Below are 22,409 nucleotides of genomic sequence, written 5' to 3'. Positions count from 1 at the left end.
AACGACTTAAAGAATCAACCTTCTAGGAAAGGTTTTAAAGTATGAGCCAACTCAAAAATTTTGAAATGCTTTGAACCTCTGGGGTTTGTGAGTCTACTGGACTCAGGGCTCAGAATTCTCCTCGTGGCCTCTGAGTCGGGGGCCCAAACCCGTGAAAGCTGGTACAAGGCGGAGGCTGTTTGGCTATGGCTTTGTGTAGAAGCCCATGGGAACAAAACCCTAGCACTCACACTAACCCTTGTCCTTAAAATCTGTGACGCCAGGAGCAACAGGAAAGGGCGGAAAGCAAGGGTGTAGGCCCCAGTGTGGAGGCAGGAAATGGTGGGCTCGGAAGCCTGGCAGCTCCCAGCCATCACCGATTTTCTCGTGAAATCGCTAGAAAATAATCTGTACCTGCTGACAGCATGGTGTGTTCCTTACTTTGAATGAAGAGTATTTCTGTTCAACAATAAAGAAGGGAACATTAAATTAACAAAAACTATAAGGTGAATTTGATCGTGCTTTGTTTTACATTGTTACCAAGGTATGGAAAATATATCATGTGGCCTGATACGGTCAAATATGGCACATTGTCCCATCAATCATAAATCTTGTCTTAAAATAACTGTAGGGGTACCTGGGTGGCTTTGTCAGTTAAACGTACGACTTTTGGTTTTGGTTCAGGTCATGGCCTCATGGTCGAGCCCCACGTCAGGCTCTGTGCTGGGCACGGAACCTGTTTGGGATTCTCTCTCTCCCTCTCTCTCCTTGCCCCTCTCTCCTCCAACAAAAAAGAAGTCTTTGTAGGAAAGCTGCACATCCACAGGTATTTGGATCCTTACCTTAGATGGTATACAAAAAGTATTTCAAAATGGATTAAAGATCTAAATGTAAGAACTGAAACTCCACAGCTCTTAGAGGAAAAGCTGTATAACACTGGATTTGGCAATGATGACTTAGATATGACACTAAAAATATAGGCAAACATAAAAATAGGTACATAAGAATTTAAAACTTTGCATCAAAGGATCAGTCAACAGAGAGAAATGGCAACCTATGGAATGGGAGAGAGTATCTGTAAATCCTATATTTGAGAAGAGTTAATATCCAGAGTATGTAAAGAAAGTGTACAGGGTACACCTGGGGGGCTCAGTCAGTTGAGCATCTGACTCCTGAATTCAGCTCAGGTAATGGTCCCAGGGGTGTGGGATCAAACCCCATGTCAGGCTCTGTGCTGAGTGTGGAGCCTTCTTAGTATTCTCCCTTTTTCTCTCCCTCTGCCTCACTCTGTCTCACACACACACACACACACACACACACACACACCAAAAAAAAAAAAAAAGAATGCTTACAACAATAGGAAAATAACTCAATTTAAAAATGGGCAAAAGACTTATGTAAACATTTCTTTAAAGAAGAAATTCAAAGGACCAACAGCATATGAAAAGATACTCAGTATCAGTAATCATTAAGGAAATGCTCATCCAAACCACAGTGAATTATCACCTCATATTCATTGGGATGGCTACTCTTTAAAAAAAAAAAAAGAAATAACAAATGTTGGCAACAATGTGGAGAAGTCAGAACCCACGTGCATCGCTGGGGGGAATGTAACATGGTGCAGCCACTATGGCCTCCATGGTGGTCGCTCAAAATGTTAAACGTAAAATCACCGGATGATCCAGCAGCTCCACTTCCGAGCATCTTTCCAAAAGAATTGAAAGCAAGGAATCAAACATATTTGTATACTCTGTTCACAGTAGCATTATTCATCATATAGCCAAAAGGTGGGAGAAAATCCAAGTATCCATTGACGAATGAATGGATAAACAAAATGTGGTGTATTCAACGGAGTAATACGATGGAGAGTATTGTTCAGCCTTAAAAAGGGACGCAATTTGGACACGTGCTACGCCATGGATGAACCTTAAAGGCATTGTGTTACATGAAATAAACCAGGGACAAAAGGACAAATACAGTCTGATTCCACTTATATGAGGTCTCTAGAGCAGTCAGAGAAACAAATAGAATGGTGGAGCTGGAAAGAGGGGGGTAGGGGAGTTATTTTTTAATAAGTTTAGAATTTCAGTCGGGCACGATGAAAAAGGTTCTAAGATTAGGTGAACAGCACCATGAATACACTTAACACTGCGAATTGCACACTTAAAATGGTTGAAGTGGTAAGCTTTATACGTCGTACACTTTACCACAATTTAAAGGCGGAAAACTATTTGCAGAAAGAGAATTGTTTTTGTTTTTGTTTTCTCTCCCTCCTTGGCTATGAGATCTGCATGGAGTATTTCTAGGCACCAGGAACCACCTAAATCCCGACACAGTATTTCCCCTTGTGGTTTGTTAAAAGTCTGCCTTTGAAGACACACTGATTTTGAAATATGCTTTATTCCAAAAGTTTAGTTAAAAGTATTTATGCTAGGATTTACCTCACTTAATTAAAAACAAAAAGGCCATGTTTGATGTGTGTTAGGCTGGATTTGAGGCCATCTCTCCTAGCCAGATGCATCCTCTAAATAAAACCGAGCTGTATTTCTTCAATACGGGCTCTTGACTGAAACAGGAACATAGGCAAGTCCTTTCGACCAAGTGAAAGCTGACCCCTCATAAAGTGTTAAATGAAGATGGTGGCTATAGAGCAGGCATGATGATCCCCATTCTACAGATGAGGACACTGAGGCCCAGAAAGGAAAAGTGACTTGCCCCAAATTATGTGCATGGGAAAGCCATGGCTGGCTTCCTCTGAGGGCTCCCCCTCTGCCTTTTGGCCCCCTGCTGCTCTGATCCAGTGGGGGAAGTGGAGTGCTTGCTGGCCAAGACCCAGGGTGCCTTCTCCTTCCCGGAGCCCGTGCTCCCCAGACACCCTGAGGGATGGCCTTTTAGTTCCATGGGGAAAGAAAATAAGTCAAAGTGTAAGGTGATTGGTGGGCTTACAGGCACTGGCTCCAAGTGGCCTGACCACCCCACCCCAAGGTAAGAGCCCAGAAGGCCTCAGAATTCCAGGCACCCATCCCCAGCCCTGCCCTGGCACTGGTCAGGGCTCCAGGATTTAGCTCTTAGGTCAATCCTTATTATGGGATTTAACAATAAGTAAAATTGACATATATTAAGCATTTAGTACATTCATGAAATCAGGCTTGGCAGTGACCCCTGGAAGAGGGGCGGGGGTCATGGGCCAGACTTTGTGCCTTCCCACTGCCTCTGGTGCCTCGGCAGGTAGAGGCCGCCCAGGTCATGCTGGCCAGCCAAGCCTCTGCAAGGGCCAGCCAGCACTGTGGGAGTGAACACAGAGGGAAGAAGCCATCAAGGCCCCCCTGACTAGCCATCGCTTCCCATGGGCGCTCAGGCCAAGAGACTAGTAGACCTGGTCAAATCCTGGTCACGCATTCCGTTGAGTACTCTCATTAACCAACCATTACCTTGTAGTTATCCTTCATATTAGCCAGGAGCACAAGGCAAGGGGAAGCAGAGGCATTTGTGGAAACTGAGTACTGTCTCCCACCTTCCTCCACCAGGCATCGTCCCACATTCCCAGCCCAAGTGTCCCCTCCTCCAGGAGGCCTTCCCTGGGGTCCCCCACGCCCTGGCAGGTTAGATGCCCCTCCTGGAGGTTTATGTTTCTGTGCACCCCCCTCACAGCACCTTTCTCTACGAGTTACAGGTGCTCTTTATTTTACCTGAGAGCTCAGTGAGGGCAGGGAATCATCGGTCACAATCAGAATAACAGTCTGTACATGGTAACAATCCTAACAAACACAGTAACTGCAGCCATGTCCTGCTGCCCATGCATGAGCCAGGGCCTAGGCTCTGTGCACTGCATGCATTTCCTCTCCTGCTGCCCCCTCTCTGGAGGCCACCAGTGTTGGCCCATTTTACAGGAGCCACCCTGGCTTCTCATCCTTGCTGTGCTGGGCAGTAAGTTTGTATCCATGGACAGGTCACTTACCCTTGTGAGCCTGTCTGTGCCTGTAACCGCTGCTCCACGTGGCCCCCAGAGCCAGCTTCCTGCTTTATCTCCCCGCGCAATGAGTTGATGTCCTCTGGTCCTCTTTGACCAGCCTCTCCTTCCCCCTCGGAGAGCAGGCCACTAGGTTTGCGAGTGCTGCCACCTGGTGGCCACAAGCCACCGCGTCATCAGTGGCGTGGCCTGGGCACAGGTTTGGCCAGCTGCAAGCTGGCCCCTCTCTCTCCTGATTGCATGGCCGGCCAGGCAGCTGGAGCACAATTGCAGAAGGCAGGATGGCCGGACTTCAGAGAACACCGCCTACGAGGCCTGGCAGCTCACGATCAGGTCCAAGAGTGCCACGGAACTGGCCCAAGTCCTGGTTCTGCCGCTTCTCAGACACGACAGGTGGGGCTAGTTGACTAATTGCCAGGGGGCCTCAGCTTCCTCACCCGTCAAACAGGTAATCTTGTCCTCCTGTGTTAGGGCCACGTGCCCCAGCCATAAAACTTGGAGAGTCTTCCTGGAGCACCCCCTTTCAATTTCATTATCCCTGAAAATGGAATCTACGTTAGGTTCGTGCCAAGTAGGTATTAGGCTCCAAAACTGTGTTCTTTAAAGCAAAACCTGGCGCCTTCTGAGAATGTGGGGTTTGTGCAGGCTGAGTCTGCTCGTCCAGCCCCTCTCGCCAGGTGCCTCTTCACGCTATTCTGCTATTCAGGGTTCTACCAGGAGTGGCTGTCACACCCCAGCTTTGTACCACAGTCTTGCACTTGGCATGTGTCTCATTTCCTCACATGACAACAACTGTCCTTATTTTACAGAGCAGAAATCAGGTTCAGAGAGGCCAGGTAACTTGTCTGAGGCCACACACTTGGGATAAGAAGGAACCAAGCCTCTCGCCAGAGTCTGTGTGACCCCAGAACGCTCACCTGCCTGACACTATACAAAGCCCCGGACACTGTGGTTCTGTCCCTGAGTTTCCCAAGGAGCACACGACAGAGACATTTGCTCACTGATGCCCACCTCTCGGGGTCCCAACACCAAAAAGAAGGCCATCCTAGCCCAGGGGGCCCAGCAGAGAGAAGACAGCACTTTCCCTTCCCCTGCTCTCACGGTCCCCTCCGGAGACTGCCAGCCAGTGACAAGCAGGACTTCCTGTTCTCCTTCAGAAGACCCGGCCTGGGCAGGACTTCCTCGTACAGATGAGTTCCCTGGCTGTTTCAGTTCTCTTCCTCGGAGATGCTCTGAACCAATGTGCTGAGGGCACAGGGGGCCATGAGCACATCTCTTCTGCCCACCTACTCCCCCATGCCAGGCCTGGAGTGTGGATTGAGCCATCCTCTCACTGAGACACGGTTGCTGGGTGCAATGGGGAGGCAATGCCCCATCCTCAAGGGAGGGAGACTGAGACCCAGAGAGAGGAGAGAACTCACCCAAGGTCACACAGCAAGGGGGGAACAAAGCCCCTGCCCAGATTCTGCCTATTGCCCACTGCCCTGGGTTCCTGACAGGAATGCTGATATTCTGTGCGGATCCCAATGGGGACAGGTGTCCCCCCCGCCCCCCTACATACACACACCTGGCCCAGCTCTGTGCAGGCTGGAGCTTAGAGAGCTAGTGGGGAAGATGTCTCCAGGGAGGCAGCCTGCAGTTAATGGTTGGTCCCCTCCCCCCAGGGGCAGATATGGTTCCCATCTCTGGAGGAGCTGGTTTCCTGGGGGAGCCCTTGTGGTGGTGTCACACTGACTGGGACACACAGGGATGGACGTTTCCAAATTTTCCTATTTTCCTTCTTAGTTACTAAGCAATCAACTAGAGTCTCAAAGCTCAGAAGAGAGAAAGCAGGCTAGGCACTGAATAGTGCCCGGAGGGGCTTAGCTGCCCCCACCAACCCCCCCACCCCCCGCAGTGTGGCCTGCTGAGGTCTCAGGGGCTACGAGGGTCATCCTTGAGGAGAGAGTAAGCAGTGGGGTGGGGACTGTGAGGCAGACAGGGGGACCAGCAGGCTGTACTACCCACCTGGACACCCCCCAAGAGTCCACAGGATCACCCAGTTTGATGGGAAAAAGAGAAAGAATTACATGCTGACTCATTCTGGGGCCTTGGGCCAGGCCCTGCCTCTCTTAGGGCTTCCGCTACTTCCTGTACAACATGGGCACCTGTCTCTTGCCCATTTGGTGGGTACAGTGAGGGCAGTATGAATACACGGGCAGACACTGGGTCCCTTCTGGGATGGCCAGGGCCCATGGTGTGGGGCAAGCATCTATCTTGTCTCATCCATGCTGCTCTAGAAGGCCAGCAGAGTCCAGCAGGGGTGGACATAGAGGATGGCCTTTCTGCTGTCCAGCAGGAGAGGCCGCCCACCACAAGCAGCCTTTACCCCCATCCGCTGAGGCCCTGGCCTTCCCGAGATATGCAGTGGACTGCTCTGTCACCCACAGCCCGCTTGGTCATCACTGGTCCATCTGTGTCCAATGGGGGCTCCCCTCATTGGCTCTCTGTTCAGAAAGGATCTCCTTTCTAACAAGCCTGGGAGGCTTTCATCCCCCACTCCCCCACCCCCATGATTGGCAGAAGAGAAGAGGAACAGGACCCGTGACTGGTGCCCTGGACTCAGCTCCCAGGGTCCCTGGGGATGGGCCACAGACCCAGGCAGTGCCGAAGCCCAGTGGGGAACCCCAGGGCCCAGCGCCAGCAAGGATCCCAGGCTGGGGTTTCTCAACCCCTCAGCAGTAGGGTTGCACTTCTGCAATGGGAAATTACACTTCCATTTTCCTTCCTGCAGGGAAAAAGGAAGAACTCACAACTGATGAGTGTTTTGACGTAGCACGTCCCCAAACCGCAGCCATAAATGCCAAGCTCAGACCTGCCCTGGCCGGCACCCAGTTGCTCCCGAGAGCTCACAGCTGCAGGATCACAGCCAGATGTGCCCCTGGCAGTAAGGTAGGTGGGGGTCAGGGGGACTTGGCCCGCAGCCAGGGGAGAAGGCCTGGGGTAAGGGGGGACTGGCAGCAGGGCCCCTGCTGGCTACTCACCAGGCACGTATCACAGCGTCTCCCCACTGTCTCCTCCCGGAGGTGTCATTGGCACACCTGGTTTCTGCTTCCCCAGAACCACTGGAGGGTCCTAGAGATGGCCTCTTTGGGGGCTCTGCGCTGCTGGGCAATTTCTGTCAGCTCTGGGGCGCTCGGTGGAGCAGAGGGTCTCTCGAACGGGTGAACCCTATTTCTGAGGGATTTTCACGGGGTCCCTGGGATGTGAGACTGGATCCTAGAAGTGGGGTCTGAGTTTGTGGCCCAGCGTAAGGGCTTGGCTGCCCCACTTGGCTGTCCTGGGCCCAGCTTGTGTTTTTGTACCTCCGGAGGTTTTCTGCCAGCGGGGGGCCAGAGGGGGACGTGGATGGACACACGTGTATGTCTGCGCCTCAGGGGAAAGGGGGGGGGCCCGAGGGGCCTGCCCCTCACTACCAGAGCACAAGGTCTTCTCCAGGAGCCTACTTCACCCAAAATGCAGAAGGGACAGAGGGTCCCAGATTCAGACCACCTGTAACAGGATTCCGTCTCCCCCCACCCACATGATTTTCATGTGAGTGTGTGAGCATCTCTTCATTGAGCCATTTGTCACACATGTTGTGGCCAGGTCCTGCTTGTACGAGACAATGGGACAGAGGGCAACAGGGTGGTTTGGACCACAGCCTGGGAGGCCTCAGGGACAGAGCAGAAGGAGCAGAGCTCAGGGAAGACAGGAGGAGGACCCACATAATCCTGAGCAAAAGCCTGGTGCCAAGAAAGTGTACAATTAGTTACTCACACCCACTCATCCCTGGTTCCCAGCAAAGGCGCTGGCAGGTTCTGGGCCATATGGGGGTGGGGGAGGTGCCAGGGAGTTTATATTCCTCAAATGCGTGCAGGAGCAAAGCCAACTGTTATAAGTAGCCTAACTGCATGCGCCAGTGACACTCTAAAGGACAAACGATCAGAGACGGAGCTGCTGGAACAAAGGATGTGTGCAATTCGCACCATGGCCGCCTTGTTACTTGGCCTCCCACAGCTCCTGTCCGTTCTTTTTTTTTTTTTTTTTTCAATTTTTGAGAGAGAGAGAGCATGAGTGAGGGAGAGGCAGGGGGCACGGGGGAAGAGGATCCGAAGTGGGCTGTATGCTGACAGCAGCGAGCCTGATACGGGGCTTGAACTCACAATCTAAGATCATGACCTGAGCCGAAGGTGGGCACTCAGCCAATTGAGCCACCCAGACGCCCTGAGCCCCTGTCGGTTCTTGAGCGTGATCTCTTGTGGCTTCTCCACCTTCTTCATCAGGATCTGTCTTCTGCCCATATAGTGAGACATTCATGCCCAAAATGCACTGGGCATGGTGCCAGGCCTATAGAAGCAACTTTTTTTGTTTGTCCTCTGGGTGTCCAGGGAGCCTTTCTGGTCCCCCAGAAGGCAGTTGGGCTTCCCGTATGCTAGCAGCACCTGTCTCCCCCCCAGCTGGGTACTCTGGACATCAAGTTCTCATTCTCCTGTCGCCTGTGCTCATTCCTGGCAGCTGCTCAGTGCCTGGCTCAAACGAGGACCCAGCAAGGGTATTTTTGTATGATGGTTGGCTGCGAGGAAGGTGTATCCTGTCTGTGAGTTCTTCGCTTCCCATGAAACAGGGCCAGACTGTCTCCAGATGACAGGAGGCCACCACCATAACCACACCGCAGAAGCTGATATGCCATGTACCTCACAAAGTCAAAGACGGGCAGACTTAACGTTACAGAAATGCAAACGAAGCTCAGAGGGGTTGGGTGGTAAGGCCCACTCACAGAGTACGATGGAGGTGACGCTGAGACCAGAAGCGGTGGGGCCGGACTTCCACACCAGCTCGAGCCTCGGTGCAATCCTGGCTTGAGCAGAATGACTGTGTCCATGCTCAGTGCCCCTCTCTGGTTGGCTGCAGGGGGTCGGGGGCCCTTGAGCTGGGCAAGCATGTCTAGGCTCAGGGAGTCATAGTCTGGCTCCTACCACACTTTTCTGTCTGTGTTCCATCCTTCCCAGGCTCCCGTCCATGGAGAAGCCCCTCACGGTCCTGCACGTGAGCCTGTACCACCCCACGCAGGACCCGGACACCTTTGCCAACGTCCCACTGAAGCTGCAGCACGACGCCAGCCCACTGCTGGTGGGGCGGAGCCCCGATGCCCACCTCCAGCTGCAGCTCCCGCGCCTCTCCCGCAGACACCTGTCGCTAGAGCCCTACCGGGAGAAGGGTGGCACTCTGCTGGTCTTCTGCCTGAAGGTCCTGAGCCGCAGAGGCTGTGTGTGGGTCAACGGGCTGACTCTGAGTTTCCTGGAGCAGGTTCCCCTGAGCGTGGTCAACAGGGTCGCCTTCTCTGGCATCCAGATGGTGATCCGCGTAGAGCAGGGCACCTCCCTGGAGGCCTTTGTCTGCTGCTTCCATCTCAGCTCCTCGCCCCTGATTCACAGGCCCCAGGCTGAAGAGACGGATGAATGGGACGGCCAACTCCAGGAGCAGCCATCTCCAAGTTCAGGCCAGCGAGCTCCTTATCACCTGGGGCTTCTCCATGGCCCTTCCCAGCCAAGCCCTGGAGGAGGACCAGAAACACAGCTCCAGAAGGCGCCCTCGGCCAGGATGCTCTGCTAGCCCCGCCAGCGGCCCCGAGCAAGGCTTACCTGACACAGGACTTGAACTCTCATTGCTACCTCATGTGAGGGTGACAGGCAAGTCCTGCCTGGCAATAATGAACTGATTCTGCACACTCGAACAGCCTGGACTCGGAGAGCACCCTCCGTGGTTATGGCTATGCAAAGTACCGGGAACTTCATATATTTGAGAGGCCCTGAGGGCTTCTGAGAACCTCTCTCAGCCTTTCCCCACATTTCCCCGGCCTGTCTGCCTAGGAGTTACTTTATGTTACTAATTTCGTGAGCCGCTTAAGAGCTGGAGTCTGAGGTTGCGGGAGGAATGCACGGACACATGTACCAATTACGTTCGTGGTAGTTTGGGGGTTACCTTGGGCTTTCAAATACCCACAGGCCCTCAGGGCTTAGGGAAGCCTGTGTTTAATAAACTGCAAGTATTTCATTAAGCTGGCATGCCCAGTAGGATTCCCTCATCTCCAGACGGGGTGCGTGCATGCCACGTTGTCACGCAGAGGCAGGGGCGGGAAGTATAGAAGAGGTGTAAGAGGAAATTGGAAAGGTGGGGGCTCACATCTCTGGAAAGGATGTGGGCAGAGCTCGGGGTTTCCTGGGGGTGGGGAGCTGGGGGCTGGGCCTGCCGGGAAACTCACCGTCAAGGTCATTCTTACACTCGCTCATTCTGTTATTTCTGGATCAAAGCCTTGGCTGATCGGAGGGTAAGGTGGCTTCCCAGAGCAGGGGAGCGAGGTTGTGGTAGAACTCAGCTCAACAGTTATTTTACTGAAAGTGGGTCATGTACCAATGGGGATGGGCGGTCTTTCCAATATAAGGGACTAGTAGTGACCCATTCAAGACAAGGGTGGGACAACATTCAGTGAATGGGGGGCTGGTGGAGGCGGGGGAGCTGAGCACAAGCACCCATGCTCCATGTCACCCCCATTCCAACTCCCCAGTGGGGGCTTGGAAGTGTCATTTTGAAACAGTGTTCACCCGTGTGATGAAGAGAGAGACCTAGAAACTCGAATAGCCATCATCATCCTAGACCATGCTCTTAGGATATCTGTGACACTGAGGCTGGCTCGCATCCTGAGGCCTCTGACCACCTCCAACAAGTAGACAACAGTGTCTACTTCCCACCCAAGAAGAAAAACTCTGCCCCCAAGGCAGGCTACAAGGAGTTCAGCCGGTCTGCCAGCCCCTCCCTGAGCCTCCTCTCCACAGGGAAGGTAGTGGTGGGCAGGAACCAGGCCTGTCCTGGCTTGGGAAGCTTCCCTTATAAAAGGGAATAAGGCAAGTAGACTTAGATTACAGCACAAGGCAGAGAAGGGCAAGGGCTGTGAGGAGAAGGGGCTGTCCAATGCTGTGAATGGCCCCCGGGGGCTCCCAAAACAGTGGTTCACTAGTCATTCAGCAAACTTTCACCAAATGTTCTGCAAAGCCCAAGAACCCGCAGTGAACTAGGCTGACAGAGTCCCCTCCTTCAGAATGCTTACGGGGGCTCAGGAAAGACACCTGTTGAGGAAGTAATCACTGAATTATTGGATCACTCCTGTTCTCAGGGCTGTGAACATTTTTTTTTCTCTCTCTTCAGGCTGGTGTTAACCTTAGCTCCACCATTAAGTGACTGTGTCTGATGAGTACTTCCTGTGTGCTCAGCACTCTGCTGGGAGCGGTGTGCCTTGCCCAGCTGAATCCTCAAAAAACCCAGATGGACAGTGGTCTTAACACACTGTACACCTGGGGAAATTGAGGCTTAGAAAGGGTCTCTTGCCTGACATCATGCCACTTACTCATTGTGTGATGTTGGACGAGGGACTTAGCCCTGCTCTTGTCTTTATTTCTCCCTCCGGAAAGGGGGTAAGATAATAGTACCCATCCACTGGTGACATCATGGCGGTCTTAGGAGCTTAGAGTAAAGCATCCATCACATAGAAGACATTCAGTAAGGGTTAGGTACCATCATGAGACCTGACAGAGGGAAAGTGACAGGTCCATGCCCAAGGGCTCACCTGGGATGCACGTACGGAGCTAGAGAAGGTTGGAAGCCTGGCAGACTGAGTGTAGAGCCCAGGAGGTCACCTGCACTCTGTGACTTCCTGATAAAACGATTTTATCTTTGCCATGCCTCTGGTGGGCAGGCAGGAGGGGGCTTGAACCTACTCCTTGCACCAGAATGCCCAATATTCAGAGTCCATAGGATGGGAGACACACTGTTGGGGCTGGCGAGCAGAAGCCGTGTGCTGGGTAGTCTGATGAAGCCCCCTGGTTTGGAACCGCCTTTATATTTCACACACAGATTCTAAAGGCAGTGATAATCCCTCCAGAGACCAAAACGTTCCCCAAACTGTGCATCAGGGAGCAGCAGTGCACATACAGAGCTGGGAAGCCACAACCTGGAGACAGCACCTGCCCTTCGAAGGGAGAAAAGAGGAAGCTGGCTAGTGGCACGCTACCCCAAAGTCCAGGGGTGGGGGTGCGAGACAGCTCCACCACAGCAGCAGGGAACCTCTACCATTGAAGGGGTCCCCTCCCCTCCAGGAAGAAGCAAAGCCTCACAGCTGGGGTTCTAGGAGAGGAAACAAGCTACCTCCCCCATGAGGAGTGGGAGAATCAGAGAGAAGGGTCTGGGAGGCCCTCCAGGACCCAGGATGAAGTGTAGCACAGGCTGAAGGATGCCTGCCCAGAGGCCAGGCAGGAGGGAACCAGACACTTCTGGCTTGTTGTTTCAGACCCTGCTGATTCACAAACTCTCCTTGGGAAACTCACTGCTCGCCTCGTACCAGGTTTCAGGGCAGCAAAGCTCTGCTCCATGCTGGAGTCCATTGTTCTTGACTAGAGAGCTCTTTAAATCATGGGGTCCCTGCACCCACCCGCATGTTCACACTTGGCTTGCACAGGTTGGAGAGACCCTCCCTGTAACATCGTCTGCATTCCCTCAGCTCCCACGTAGGCGACGGGGTGCGTGTGCACGCACATACCAACACGGGCCATGCAAGCCCGCTGTGGCGGTCCCAAGCTGGGGCTCTGCAATTGGGGGCTGCCTGGGTTGGAATTCCTGCTCTACCACTTACTAGTGCCATGACCTTGAACAAGGGAATGAATTTCCCTGTTACTCCATTTCTTCTTTGGGACATGGGAAAGGTGATCGCCAGTTGTGGGTGTAAAATGAAGTTGTGTATATAAAGCACCTAGTGTGGGGCTTGCCACATAGTAAGTACTCAGTCGAGTAAGCTTTCACTGTCCAATTCAGCGGATTAGATTGAAAGCAGGTAGACACATGGACTCAGCTGACACACACACACTACATCTGCTACAAAGAGCTACATCAGTTATGTTCAGGCACACCCCCTGAGCGCTACAATTCTCTGAAGCTATGTCTGGAAATCTAGAAATCATCCCCTGTGCCCTTTAAGGCACTTTAACCCTCACATTCCTCTGTTTTTCCAAGAACAGGAGTCTCCCTCAACCCTTGTCCAAGTTGGACACGGCATCTCCTTGAGCCCCATTCCCAGGGAGACCTGAGAATGCCCCACAAATGTGCAGGGCTCTGAGGAATGAGCAAGCACCGTGAGGAAGTGATGGCAGACACGTGAGACAGCACAGTCGTGGCTGTGGCCTGGAGCGAGGGAGGGCACAGGCAGTCCCACACCGGACATCCCAGTGCGGTCGCCATAGTTTCTGTGTCTGTCTCGCTGTGAGACTTTACCACGCAGACGAGGACCACGAGTTGTTTGCTGTTATGCTCCGGTGGCCGTCGGGGAGCTGGCCAGAGAATGGACGGACAGACAGATGGGCAAGGTGAGTGTGCTAAGGCAAGAGCAAGGCAGGCGAGGGTGTGGCCAAGCCTCGTCGTGGCCAGAGGAGAGATGGGCTGGCCGACTGGAGCAGTGGGGCCTCGAAGGCAGACAATGAGTTTCTTCCTGCTCTAGGCCTCCGAGTCCAGATCCCAGCCGGGGCTGAACACAGCTCACGCTTCTCCGGGGGCTCGTGCCTCTGCCGCCCAAACCAGCCAGGACGCGGCAGTTCTGGAGTTCTGTGAGACTGCTGGGGAAGGTTGACCAATGTGACAGGTCCCCGTGTCACTGAGAGAGAGCTCTCAGCCAGCACTTCCTAGAGGCACGCAGGTACCCCCAGGAGGCCCCAGGAGGGACTCCAACCACTAGGGGTCGAGAGTTGGGCCGAAGGATGGAGTCTGGACCTGCGGCCCGCCACATCTCCTTAGGATCTGGTTTGACACCTGTGCTCCACCCCCATATGACGGAGGCCACGCTCCACAGAACCTCCTCCCCCAGACACACGCTAGGAGCACACTGCCTCCCTAAACTGACACCCCACCGGCACAGGCTAGGGCTGTCCCTTGAAGAGATTCCCTGTGGCTTGGGAAGCTAAGATATCCCACTGCTGAAGGCATCCGTATTTTCTTTTTTTTTCTTTTATGTTTATTCATTTTTTTGAGGGGGACGGGAGGGCAGAGAGAGAGGGAGACACAAAATCTGAAACAGGCTCCAGGCTCTGAGCTGTCAGCCCAGAGCCCGATGCGGGGCTTGAACTCAAAAACCATGAGATCATGACCTGATTGAAGTTGGACGCTTAACCTTTCAAAGAAAGGTTGGAGAGGGTAAAGCTTACTCCGGAGGAGTGAGTTTCATTGTAGAATGAGCAGCATTAAAGGTTTCACTGTAGGCTGGGGGTGCCTGGGTGACTCAGTCAGTTAAGAGTCTGACTCCTTGATTTCTGCTCAGGTCATGATCTCACAGTTTGTGAGTTCCAGCCCCGAATCCGGGTCTGTGTTGACAGCGTGGAGCCTGCTTGGGATTCTCTCCCTCCCTCCCTCTCTCTGCTCCACTCATGCGCTCTCTTTCTCTCAAAATAAACTTTTTTAAAAAAAGCCTTCACAGTAGGCCAGTAAAGGAAACATGTCCTTTTCATGTTTCCCCTCAAATGAATAGTCACTTCATAAATGTGTAAAGCAAGACATAGTCAAGTGGCTGGTTCAGGGTCTCCCTGTGACTGAGTAGAGCTGAGACAGGATTCCAAAGGAGCTGAGTCTTTGCCTAACAACCCACAGAGTGGCCAGGCTGCTGTCAGCAAAGCTGTATATAGAAGCAAGTAAGCCCCGTGCAGTGTGGACGGTTCATTACCACCTCCAGGACCTTCTCCCAACCCCACCCTGGGCTGTGGATGGGAGACCTGCCTGTCTACTGTGTGAGCTTATTTGTTCCTCCTCAGTTTCCACCCCATGGCACCTGGTGGTGCTGATGCTGCCATCAGCTTAGCTGGTCCCCAAACCGGACCCTCTAGCTTTCTGTCATCGTGGCTGCCCTGCGGTGCTCCGGTCGCTGGCTGGCCTTGGAGGCCCCAGCCCGTGCAAGGCTTCGGGGAGAGGAGTAGACCCAGCTCCTCCTCTAAGTGGAGATGCCAAGTTAATGAATTCTATTCACATTGCAGGGCTGTGATCCCTCTTACCTTGAACGTGAACTCACAGGCGGATTAAAGTGAAATAAAACCTACCATTTGAGTTACATTCTCAGCTGATTGGAAACATGCATTACCTCCCCATGACCGGGCCGTGAGAAGGGAAGTTATTATCTTTCTTTAGAGTTTGTAAACTCTTTATGGCCGAGGCAGCTTTAAGCCCACGGGGGGAAGAAATGATCCGGGAATAAATTGCTCTCATTTACCTTTGTTTTCCAATCACATGCTCCAGTGGGAACAAAACATCCTAAGTAAAGGGATGTGGGAAGCCAGGTGATCCCCAGCAGAAGAGTTTAATTATTTTCTTCCTTGAGGACGTGAGTTGAAAAGGCTTTAAAAGTGCCGTTTGGCATGGGACCTGCTCCGCAAAAATGTGCCCTCGTCCAATAATGCCAGCCTTCCCTGAACCGTTTCTGTTCTCCGCCTCTTCTTTCCAGGGGAACATCGCCTCCCCTTCCCCACAGCGCCTACCTTGTTAAGGGGCACTGACAGCCACGGTGCCCAGCTCTGGACCTTTGGGGACCAGGAAGGAGTCTGAGAAGGGGCAGATTTGAATAAAATTCAAATCACAGTCCTGGAAGGAGGGAAAGACCCATGGGGTCTGGAGTTCGGAAGGGGGGCCTTCCTTCCCCCTCTGTTATTTCTCCCATCCTCCGTGTTACCTAACAGAGAAATTGCACAGAGCAGGTACCGAGCAAAGCCATCAAGACGCCCAGGCTCTGAGCCAAGCATTCTGACTGCTGGAAGGAGCCCCAGCTGAGACATCTGCCTCGCTTTCCTTTAAAGACGCAGAGGCGGGGGGCGGGGGGGGGGGTCTTCAGAATAAAGCAGAGACGGGGGCCTTCCCAGGGAGAGCTCAGTGAGGCAGCCGGCCACGGGGTTTCCGTAATTTCTTCTCTGAGGGATCAGGACACCATGATATCATTCTTCCATTCATCTGCAGCTTGCTGCCCATGAGCTAAGAAGACGGATGCTATTAGGTCAGCTTGCTTGGGGGGGGGGAGTGTGGGGGTGGGAAACAGTGAATAGCAGGATCCAGTTACCAAAACATGTAAGTATTGCAAAAATGTAACTCAGGGAGTGGGGTACACAGGCCACGCACCTCAGAAATCAGCAACAGCAGAAGTCACTCCCACCCCTGGGGCTGCCAAGTTGACCAGAGCCGGTGTTGCCAGGCACAGAGCTAGAGATGCACCTTGTCCCTGCAGAAGCTGGGATCCTAGAGGCAGAGGCCATCTGGGGGCGGGGGAGGGGGAGGAGAAGGCGGTAGGCTGGAGCCAAAGAGGAGACACGCCTGCCGCTCCAGACTCTCTCCCCAGGGTGAGGCGAGGCACTGAAAGAGAGGGAGGAACATTCCAGCTTCTCCCCTCGCCCACCCCTTGCAGCTCTCATTAGCCAAAGGTGGCCAGCAGGCAGCTGGTGGCTGAGCCTGGGAAATGCAGCCCGCAGGGTGGGCTCCCCACAGTACCAGGCAGAGGAGAGAAGGGAGAAGGAAGGGCCTGAGGGCCAACAGTAAAGCCAGCACAGGGACTGTGCCGGCTCAGTGTGCCTCTGCCTCCGCAGGGCGTCCTGGGCCAGCAGAAGGGGAGAGGAAAGAGGGCACGGCATAGAAGTCTCCGGGGGCCTCCTGGAGATACTAGGTGAGCCCAGACCCCCCCCCCACACGTCACCTCAACCTCATATCCTTTGGCATCTGTAAGAAAAAGAAGAGGAGTGCACAAGAGGACAGGTCCGTACAGTGAGGCCCAGAGAAGAGCCAGGTGCGGCCATCCTGGCCTGGTCCATGCAATCCGGCCGGAGTGCCTGCTTTGAAATGCCCTCTCTGCCCACTTCAGGGGCAGGGCAGCAGAGCAGGGTCCAAATCGCCCACCGCTGTCTGCTGTCTGACTCTAAACTTACTTCATCTCCCAAGCCGCTGATGCTCAAGGACAAAACGGGAACACTATCGGTACCTACGCCCCACTACGCAGACCAAAACGCACACAGAGGTGTAGCGGGACTTAGCATGCGCACCTGGGAAAAGCTCAGTGACCGCCAGCCGTGAACGTGAACTGCTACCACCTGTCCCCAAAAGTTTCTCCCTCCCAAAAGCTTTCCTGGCTTTTTCCACAAAGGACTTGTCTCCCTCCCAGCTCCTGTCATTGGACACTCAGAAGGGTTTTCAGGGAAGGGTACAGGGTATCAACTGCACGGAATCTCTCAGCTGGGAATGCGTGTACTTGCTGTGTGCTCCAGCCCCTGCGGGAGCCTCCTGCCAGCAAGGCAGAGACTGTCTCGGTCGTGTCTGCGGATGGGACAGCCACCGCGCACACAGGAGCCCCTCGGCAGGGGGCTGTTGACTGACTACAAGAGAGTGAGCTGGGACAAAGAACTTGTGTGAGGCGAAAGCACACCTTCAGGAAGGAAGCTTTGAGAAGAGCCTCACGTCACAAAGCTGCTGGTTTAACAGTTAAGACGCCCTTGAAACAACTAATGACTCAGGATGGGAAGAGGCCAGAGTGAGTGGATTGTTCCATGAGTGGACTCACCGTGTCTGTAGGGCCCTAAGCCTGGGAGACAAGGACAAGTCCAGCAAGGCCATGCAGGGCTCACACCCCTGATTCTTCGGCTCTCTGCCAATACGTTTTCCTGTTTCCAGATGAGTCCTAACTCCATGGTTCAACACAGGTGCCCAGCCCTCCACCGCCCGGAGACACTGCCAAACTCGGACCTCTGTCCCTGGGGAACACTGGAAGCAAACAGGCTGCATGCTTGATGTCAGAGGTTTCCAGAATCCTCCCTGGCCCCCATTACTGAGGAACACTTGGTCCGCTGTGGACACTCGTTGGAGGCCCAGGAGAAAAGCTAATAATCAGGGGGCTCTTTCTTTCGCTTTTACGTTCCTCTTCCCCTGGGGCTGCGGTTACTGTGCAGATTTCAAGTTGAAGTGTCAGGAAAGCCTCATGTGGTTTGACTTCTCCTTCTCCATGCCACTCCCCATCACACATACACACCCCCACATGCACGCACACTCACACGCACTCTCACGCACATGCCCGCCTCTGGGCACCCCGTCAAGCACCCCGGGTAAAGTGTTGGTTAGAAACCCACAGGGTAATGAAGAGCTGTGAGTTTTGTTTCTCAGTTAAAGAGAAAATACCTCCACTTGAGATTCTCAGCATGTTTCACAAAACCAGGGTGAACATTTTGGCTCAGCTCAGGGGAAAAAACCCTGAAGCCGAGGAAAGACTTCACTGTAAGAATGAGAGGAGGCACTGGGAGGAGGCCAGAGTGTTCTGAATAAAGCCATGCCGCGCGCCCTGGACACGAGGGCCTGGGAGGGCTTCGAGAGCTAAGTCTGACGGACAAAGCAGCAGGTGGCTTCTCTCTGCCAATCTCTACAGTCAGGCGGGGGCTGGCGGATGGCTAACAATGGCTCTCTGGGTGGTGGGAGAGCTCTGATTGAGGTGTTTGCCAATTTCTGACTTCTGTGATGGATATTCTCCCACCACGGTCAGGTTCACGGTATCAAGATGACTTCACTGAACCCAGAGATGGAAAGAGATGTGTAGTGAGCACACATCAGGTAGCATTTCCGCACACAGATACAATAGATGTAAATACCCCAAGAGCACAGATATGACAAAATACAGTAAAATAATTAGGAAACTGAGTTTTTATTAGTTATGAACTTTGTATTTAATGTAATTTATTTAACAGTAAGTTCGTGTACTTTAATTTTATTTTTTTAATGTTTATTTATTTTTGAGAGAGAGAGAAAGAGAGACAGAGCACGAGTGGGGGGAGGGGCAGAGAGAGAGAGAAGGAGACACAGACTCAGAAGCAGGGTCCAGGCTCTGAGCTGTCAGCACAGAGCCCGACGTGGGGTTCGAACCCACGAACCGTGAGATCATGACCTGAGCCGAAGTCAGATGTGTAACCAACTGAACCACCCAGGTGCCTCTTTGTGCTTTAATTTTCAGTAGTGGCTTAACAATCAGCTCTTACAAGACAGGATGGGTCCCCATCAACACACCACCACCTGGAAAAAGTTCCAGCCCCTGAGAACGGTAGGAAACAACTACAATAACAAAAAACCCATGTGAAAATGCCTTGAGGTGCCTATACAGAAGCGATGGAGAGGTCAGGGTGGCCATTCTTAGAAAACTATACGATCTTTTGCCGTTTTAAAAATGAATTCATTTGTATTTATAATGTTAGGTGTTTCAAATAACCTTGTGAGGAGGTTAAACCATCCCATGCTACAGATGAGGAAACTAAGGCTCAGAGGGGGAATGGCCTCCAAATGCACTCGGCTGCTAAGTGCGGGATTCTTGCCCTTCTCCTCACCCCTCCATCCGTGCCCACGAGCTCTGACCGAGCTGCGGTAGCAGAGCCCCGCTGTCAATGCCCACCTAGCAGATGCCGCCAGATGTGGCTCACCCTTAGAGTGCTGTACCCGGACCCTGGGATCCGTCCCCTGCCTTCAAACCTGCCCGCCGGTATTAGCGAAGAGGCCGTGCTCCCTTCTTTCCTGGGATCTCGCACTCAGAGTCCAGGGAAGTACAGATCGCCTGGCATTTAGAAGTCACCTTCTTTCAGAGCAGGAAGGAACACACAGCTCTCTGAGTCCCACCTCATCTCCCTGCCCTCTTAGACCCTGGATGTTGGAGGTTTGTGTGAACTGATCCACAGAGAGAAGGGAGACTTTGAGCTCAATCCTTGAGCTGTAGCCACACCCAAGACAGTGCCTGATGGGTCACCCAGGCTGTGTGCAAGCATTACCCGACAGCCCTTTGGGGATCCCAGGCAGGCCACCTCCCCAACGTAGAGCGACTAGCATTGGATTCCAGATGGGATCAGGATGCTTGTTGGAGGCTTGGATCCCAGACCCCAAACTTACATGCGTCTAGATATCAGTACCTACAAAATCCTCCAGGACAAAGTGAGCCCGTCTCCCACTTCCCACCTTCTCTTGGTTTGGTTACCACAGCTCTGGCTTCTGGGTAGGAAATGCCCCATTGCCCAGACCACGACCCCTTCAATCCTTTGTCATTCCAAATCTTCTGGCATGTAGGTTCGGTATGCTCAGCTCTTTATGGCCGTTTGCAGTGTAATTCTTTTCCTGTCCTGCCACTCAATTTGAATTAAATATCAAACAGATGTGAGTCATTTTTTGCTTTTTTTAAAGAAAAAGTTTAATATTAGGGAGCATGCCCTCCTATATGATCAGGAAAGCCATTCAGAGAAATAAGCCCCTTCAAATTAAAAAAGAATCGCATTGGTTAACGTTAAGATGCTTTCAAGTGATACATTTCAAAGTGTTAAGGGAAGGTGTTTCCAGCAAGCTATAAAGCAGCCAGGAGAAAAGAGGAGAAGATATATGGCCACAGGCCGATGGGGAAATTGGAGCTCAGAGAGGGGCAACCCCACCTGGGGAGGAAGCTCTAAACCTGGAGATGAGGTTCACAGATGATGGTGGGGGGAGGCCATCTTCCCCCCAAAGGCCGGGGGCTCTGGTCTCTGCAGTCTGTGTGGTCAGAGCAGGAGGCAGTGAGAAGGAGCTCCGTTCTGCTCAGAGAGGCAGCCTGACCTGGGTACCTGCATGCCCTCCTCACACTCTTGTCCGTCTGGGTCACCTTTCCCTACCGGCAGTCCCGGGGTGAGTGTATATTAGAACATGCCGAATGGCTTAAGCCCTTGGTCCCTACTGCAGCCTCTTGGAGAGTTGGAACTTGGCTCTTGGATAGCTCTGAAAACCCAGAGAAAGCTATGGCTACTCACTGGATACAGAGCGTGCATGAACTTGCATATAACCTCAGAAGCCCATGGTCCCCTGACTTAGACTGCCCCCACCCACCCGCAAGACAGCCATAGCACAGAACATTTCATCACTGGACACTCAGCCCCCAGGACCGAGGCCCTTTCTGTCACCAAACAGGGACCTACATTCTCAAGCACCCATACATCCAGCACCGCCCACAGCCTCTTCCCGTGCTGCGGGAGCTGGTCAATCTCCAAACTCTTCTGGTTTCTTGGCAACACGCATGCCTGGAGCTCAACATTATTGGACCTGCCGCCATTCCTGGCTGAGAGCCCAGGCCTCTCCGATGCTGGCTCAGGCACTGAGTGTTTCCATGTGCTCCTTTTCCTCGCTGCACCTAAAAGGCAGCTTTCCAGCTATAGCCGGCTGATTGCAAATGACATTTCCATGTGGTGGGGGAAAAGGGCCAGAATGCCTCTGGTTCCAGCTGGCTCTGGACATCCTGGATGTGGAGATGAGGCTCTGCACACCCAACATTTGCCTGTAGGGATGATGTGCAAATGCCCAGAGGCCCTGCTCTGCGGGGAGCAAGGGGCCCTGCTGATGAGAAACAGAACCAACACTTCCTAGAATTCCGCAGACAAAAGAGAAGGTTGAGTGGAGGGATTTAGAGCAAAGAAAAGCCTAGACTTTGGAATCAGACAGTCCGAGTCTGGATCCTGGCTCTACTCCTCACTAGCTCCATGACCTTGGGCAAGAGGCCCGTCTCCTCCAACCTCAGTGTCTTCCATCTGTAAGCAGGAGCACTGCCTGTCTCGTGGGGTGTTGGAGGAAACGAAACTGGACAATGCCTGTGAGCTGCTGAGCTCAGTGGTTGGCTTTCAGTGAGCGGTCAGCGCTGGCAAGTTATCTTTCTTTGATGTTCCCCCCTCTCGATGATGAACAGCACCCTGTCCGATGGTTCTAGGGTGCTCAGAGGTGGATCAGAATCCAGCTTCTCCCTGAAGTAGTCATAGCGATAACCACAGGAGGAAGGAGCAGGAGATGCCGAGGGAGCGGGTGTGAGCTACTGTTTCACAAGTCCTGTCCGTGGCGAAGGAAGAAGTAGGATGGGGGAGTGGAGGAAAGCAGCAGAAATATCTGAAGCGGTTTTAGAAGAGGAATTGAAATTCACAAATCATTGCTACTACTCCAACTGTAATATTTTGCATCTGTGTCTATTTAATAGGAAGGAATGGAGATCCATTCTGAAGGCCGCAGGTGGGGAAGGAGGTGGCAGAAAAAGGATGAGGCCTGGCCCCTGCCCTCCTCAGGCTCAGGACCACATCCAGATTCTAGAACCACTCCGAGCACAGCCTGCCAAGAGCTAAGCTGGGCAGAAGAGGTTCCTGGGAGGAGGAGGAGGATGGAGCTACGCCTTGAAAAGTGGGAAGTACATTGAGCAAGAGAGATGCCCACTCTTGCAGCATGCCCGGCAAGGGTCCGAGGACCAGATAGTTGGTTCTCAGGGGTCTCAGTTTAAGCCCCCTCCGTACTTCAACCTACGCAGTCACTTGGGGCAGCCATTCATTGGGGCTTCACTAAGAACAAGAGGTCCCAGGGCGCCTGG

At 53.0% G+C, this 22,409-nt stretch overlaps 1 protein-coding gene across 1 annotated transcript; it reads left to right on the top strand.

The window, feature by feature from the left end:
* Positions 1–6,777: 6,777 nt before the first annotated feature.
* Positions 6,778–10,033, top strand: TIFAB (TIFA inhibitor). Its single transcript, XM_029942559.1, has 2 exons — positions 6,778–6,880; positions 8,980–10,033. Exons 1-2 carry the CDS (start codon positions 6,789–6,791, stop codon positions 9,581–9,583), a joined length of 696 nt encoding a protein of 231 aa, XP_029798419.1. The 5' UTR covers positions 6,778–6,788; the 3' UTR covers positions 9,584–10,033.
* The last annotated feature ends 12,376 nt before the right edge of the window (positions 10,034–22,409 follow it).

The sequence above is a fragment of the Suricata suricatta genome, chromosome 6, assembly GCF_006229205.1.
Source record: "Suricata suricatta isolate VVHF042 chromosome 6, meerkat_22Aug2017_6uvM2_HiC, whole genome shotgun sequence".
NCBI lineage: Eukaryota > Metazoa > Chordata > Mammalia > Carnivora > Herpestidae > Suricata > Suricata suricatta.
Note: the sequence above shows the minus strand (reverse complement) of the source record. Positions and strands in the feature narration are given on the sequence as shown.

What these genes read in the sequence shown, in the direction of transcription:
- TIFAB (XM_029942559.1), top strand. Translation starts at nt 6,789, where the DNA reads ATGCCAAGCTCAGACCTGCCCTGGCCGGCACCCAGTTGCTCCCGAGAG. An exon ending in GATGTGCCCCTGGCAGTAAG is followed by an intron (nt 6,881 to 8,979) that starts GTAGGTGGGGGT and finishes CATCCTTCCCAG; the next exon opens with GCTCCCGTCCATGGAGAAGC.